Source organism: Nicotiana sylvestris, chromosome 1, assembly GCF_000393655.2.
Source record: "Nicotiana sylvestris chromosome 1, ASM39365v2, whole genome shotgun sequence".
NCBI lineage: Eukaryota > Viridiplantae > Streptophyta > Magnoliopsida > Solanales > Solanaceae > Nicotiana > Nicotiana sylvestris.
In genome coordinates, this window is record NC_091057.1 from 129963879 (window position 1) to 129969260 (window position 5382).

At 33.4% G+C, this 5382-nt stretch overlaps 1 protein-coding gene across 1 annotated transcript; it reads left to right on the top strand.

The window, feature by feature from the left end:
• Positions 1-314: 314 nt before the first annotated feature.
• On the top strand, positions 315-913 carry LOC138874527 (uncharacterized mitochondrial protein AtMg00820-like). The gene is made up of 2 exons (XM_070153110.1): positions 315-530; positions 719-913. The coding sequence occupies exons 1-2, from the start codon at positions 315-317 to the stop codon at positions 911-913; spliced, it is 411 nt and encodes a 136-aa protein (XP_070009211.1).
• Positions 914-5382: the final 4469 nt, after the last annotated feature.

Sequence of the window (5382 nt, forward strand, 5' to 3'; positions counted from 1 at the left end):
ACACAGTAAAAGAAATTTATTTTACTTTTTTGATTTATTTTGGAGTAGTTTTTCGTACGGCAAAAATCACGTGCTCACAAACAGATTCAACAGATCAACACTACTAGAAGAACTGATAGAGAAAAACATCCTCCTATATGGATGAAGGATTTTGTCTCCCTGAATGTATATCATGATGTTACCTATCCTATATCTAAGTATATATCTTATGAGAATATTTCACCTAAATATCAAGCTTACATCTCTACTTTCTCTGAAACAACAGAACCTAACTCCTGGCAGAAGCAATTAGAGATCCTAGATGGGTTGATGCAATGAAATTAGAAATTAAAGCTCTGGAAAGCAATCACACATGGGAAGTTGTTTCTTTACCAGAAGGAAAAACACATATATGGTGTAAATGGATATACAAAATCAAGTACAAAGCTACATGGGAGATAGAAAGATTCAAAGCTATGCTTGTAGACAAAGGCTACAGTCAAAGAGAAGGTATAGATTATCAGGAAACTTTCTCTCCTGTTATTAAAATGGTAACAGTAAGGACCGTTCTAGCAATTGCAGCCTCTAGAAAATAGCAAGTACATCAAATGGATGTATACAATGCATTTCTGCATGGTGATCTCCATGATGAGATTTACATGGATCTACCACAAGGATTTAAGAGTCGGGGGAGTATAAATCTGTATGCAGACTCAAAAAATCCTTGTATGGACTTAAGCAATCACCAAGGCAATGGAACTCAAAGTTGACAGAAGCTTTATTGAAGTTCCCGTTCAAACAGAGTCCATTTGATCATTCTTTATTTGTGAAGAAAACTGATAGTGGAAATATAGTAGTATTGGTATATGTAGATGATATGCTTCTAGCAGGAGACAATCTAAAACTGATACAAGATACTAAAGAAGCTCTATAACAGACTTTCAAAATGAAGGATCTAGGGGAACTAAAATATTTCCTTGGAATAGAGTTTGCAAGATCAAAGGAAGGGATTCTGATGCATCAGAGAAAGTACTCTTTGGAACTTATATCAGAACTTGGATTAGCAGCATCTAAACCTATTAACACACCTATGGACTCAAACATAAAACTCACAACAAGAGAGTTTGATGAACATTTCTGCAAAGATAATCTAACAGAAGATGAAGTACTAGCAGATCAAAGCAGCTATCAAAGACTCATAGGTAAGCTTTTGTACTTAACTGTTACTAGGCCAGATATATCCTATAGTGTTTAGACACTCATCCAATACATACAACAACCAAAAAAGTCTCACATAGAAGCTGCATTGCAAATTGTGAGATATATCAAAAGTCAACCAGGCCAAGGCATTCTTCTATCTAGAAATAATAATGAAACAGTTACAGCTTATTGTGATGCTGATTGGGCAGCTTGTCCATACACCAGAAAATCAGTCACAGGATATCTAATCAAAATAAGAGAGTCACTGATTTCATGGAAGTCCAAGAAGCAAACTACAATTTCCAGAAGTTCTGCTGAAGCAGAATACAGAAGCCTAGCATCTACTGTTGCTGAATTAACATGGCTACTGGGGTTAATGAAAGAGATTGATGTAAAAGTTGATCAGCCAGTTACTATCTTTTGCGACAACAAAGCTACTATTCAAATAGCAGCCAACCCAGTCTATCATGAAAGAACAAAATATATAGAAATAGACTGTCATTTTATAAGAGAAAAGATTCAACAAGGTATGGTCAAAACTGAGTATATTCCTACAAAAGCAACCTGCAGACATGTTTACAAAAGGACTGAACAGAGTACAGCATCAATATCTGAGTTCCAAGCTAGGGACATTTAATGTTTTTATGCCCTTTAGCTTGAGGGGGAGTGTTAAAGAAAATATTACTTAGCTAATAAGGATAGTTTAGTAATTACATCAGCTAGTTAGTTCTTCAGTTAAGATGGTAGTTAGTAAGTTAGTTAATTAGCCTTAATTAGTCTAAGCTAGTTCCAACTATAAATATCACTGTATAAATCATTATTTGAATTAAGCAAAATAAAAAAGATCTAGTTATTCTCTCTATATACTCTCTCTATCGTGCAGCTCTCCTTCTTCTTCCTACTCTCTGCTTTGTCTTCTTCTTCTTCTTTCGGTCACTAAATCAGTGACATTCATCAATCATCTTGTAATCAGAACAGTACTGTTATATTAAATATAATGTTTGTTTTGATTGTTACTTAAATTTTATTGTATCATATCATTAAATTCATCGTTACGTAACAACGAAAAGTGTCACTTTATGGAACGACGAATTTGGTGTGGTGGCGTCGTTTCCTTGCTTTTTTCTCTCATCTTGTCATTCCTTATTATTAAATAGTGATATTTTATACTTTATTCTGCTTTTTTATATAATAACTCTACTTTAGATCCTATTTTTTCTTAGTAATGTTGCAAATTTATTCTTCATATTGTTTATGCGTGATATCATAAAACGATCGAAAGCAATACCATCTATCTAAATAGTGAATTCATCAAACAATACTCTATAATACAGTAATACAATCTGATACATTATGAAATGACATGCAACAACAATCCAAACAAGCTGAGCTCATTTCTGTTTAATATTACATCTAAGAGAAGTTCGATTCTATATTTTTCACTAAAACATATAAGTCTCGCAAAACTAAACTGACTCCTAAGAATTATTGGACCTAAAATAAACCTACTAGCATAACTAAAAAATTGCACGTTATATGGGATCACTATGTGTTTGTCACACATTGTGATATATTTGATTCGCAACTATTCCATAAATTTCACAAGCTAGTGGGCTGGCATTTTCATAGGTAATTAAAAGAAAATAAGAAATCTGGATAACTAAAACCCAAAAGTATCAGATGATTCTGCATATGGCCGTCCACAGCCTCTCTTGCTAATCTAGATTATTTGTTTGATATTAAACCGATCAGAGGCAAAGCTCACGTTGTTAAAACGTGTCTTTTCCAAGAGAAGTAATTTATAAATTAAACACTTAAAAGTTTAAACAACACGTGGCACTATATACTTAAAATCGGGTTAGTGATTCTTTACATATCTTCTTTTGGGTGATTAGACTGCATTATATCAAAATACAAAAACGTAATACTATTTGTTAATTATTTCCTGCTGTGTTATGCAAAAAATATACATCATAAACGTACTTAAGTATCACATGTTAATAAATCTAAAGCTCCACTAATATTCTCACTTAATGGGTATTATTAAAAAATTTACAAGCCGGTGCCAAGTGGATTTAAAATAGAAGCATTATCCTTTTGAAAAGGCATTCTTAATACGGAATCCAAAATCTTAAAAAAGAAACATCATAATACCATGCAGGCACGTTCAGTCAGGAGCAAATAATTTTATTAATTGTAAAAGTATTATTTCAATTACGTGAGGAATCTAAAAGAATAACAATTAATGATTTAATTAGCGTGAGGAATCTAAAAGAATAATAACTAATGATTTTAATTAGCGTGTAGGAATATAAAAGAACAATAAATAATCTCAAACGTGAAAATGTATACTTGTATTTTTGGAGCATATATGTGTATTAATATTATATTCTTATAAGGCAAAACCAACGTCGTGTTAAGCCGGACACAAAAGATACTTGGTGAACTTAACAGCATAGATGTCGACATTCCTAATTTTCTATCCTTTTTTCTTTGAGAAATATCATTAGTCCCACCTACACTCATCCTTTTAGTGCATTAGGAATGCTAATGGGTGTAAATGGAATAATGGCTGGGGCTTCTCATTCTCGTTAATTTCTCCCTCAATTTTAATTTATATTTATGTGACGACGTTTAACCTACCATAATATTTTGTGACTATAACAGAATTTATTGTAAAAACTAAAATTCAAAGTTAAATTATTTTTAGAGGGAGTGTTTGGAGATGCTGCTTTCTTCTGGAGGCCTTGAATTCAAACGAAGAACTAGATCCGTGATCAAAATTTATTTATTCATTCTATGTTTAATTATTGATCAATTATGTGTGTCTCAATTCCTCTTAGATTAGATATGTTTAATTAATAACTAGTTCAAATCCTTCTTTTAGACAAACATTGTGACAAGTTAAAGCCAATTAACTTTGCAGGAAAGAATCAGGTACAGTGAAAGGGAAAAAAAAAACTACCATTTAAGGTGTAGCAATTTTATAGTGCCCTATGTTTTAGTTGCTCTTTGCTTCTCCTTTTATCTTTCTTTTGAACTTGTGGAATATTATTGGTCAAGTGGAGAGTGGAGGCTGGGCAAAATCTTTTAAATTTTTTTTTCTTTTTTTTTTTTAAATTGGTTTAGATCGTATTGTTGTTGTGTCCCATCCGCAAGACTCTACTAGACACTTGGTCATGACTCGTAGAACCTATGAATCTAGAGCTCTGATACCAACTTGTCACGACCCAAAAACCACTAATCGTGGTGGCACCTAACTCGATCTGCTAAGTAAGCCAATTAACAGTCAATACAATCCAAATGAGATTATAGGAAGATGGTGAAAACTATCTGAACATTTACAAATTAACACAAGAACTGATAGTAAGAATCATGAGCTTCTAAGAATTGGAATTTACAAAGCTGATACAAATAATTACACGGTCTATTTGAAAGTTACATTAATAGATTAGCAAAATCTAAAGCTACCAAGGACAAATGGGCAGTTATATCCGAAATGCACGAACATCTTCAGAGTTAGTACCCGACATCATCAGCAGCTCCGCTCCAAAAATCTGCACGCAAGGTGCAGAAGTGTAGTATGAGTACAACCGACCCCATGTACCCAGTAAGTATCTTGTCTAACCTCGTCGAAGTAGTGACGAGGCTTTTTAGTTAAAAGATACTCACTGATAAAAACCTGCACCGTAAACCAGTAATAAAACTATACTACGATATAACATAAAGGAATACATGAAACGAATATGCAAAATAATAGCTGAGTGCTAGTAGAGATCATAATTTAGCAACTTCCAATACCTCGACCAATCTTTCCCTTAGGATGAAAACCAATAAACCACGACAATCACTCCATAACTTTCATAGTATGAGGAATGTACTCAGATAACAAGTCAATTACACGGCAGCACCCTTGGTGCTTTTATCTTATCCTCACCCAATATACACATAACAGTACCAACCGGATGACAGGAATACCGATAACAGAAATTACAAAGTAGAAAATACGCAAGTAGCAATAATGAACAAGGAGATATGTGTGGGTAACAGTAATGGACTAGGCAGAAGGCATATGAGTAATGACAGCAATTGGAAGACACAGAATATCAACTTTAACTAACTAGCATGGTGGAGGCCTAGATATAGGCATGACAAATAAGAAGGGAACATGTTATCTTTACAAGTTAACAAGTAGAGGCATGA

Bases quoted from the DNA above. Each gene is read 5' to 3' on its own strand.
- LOC138874527 (XM_070153110.1), top strand. From the start codon at position 315: ATGAAATTAGAAATTAAAGCTCTGGAAAGCAATCACACATGGGAAGTT. The intron at 531-718 runs GTAACAGTAAGG...TATGGACTTAAG, and splicing joins TCTCTCCTGTTATTAAAATG to CAATCACCAAGGCAATGGAA.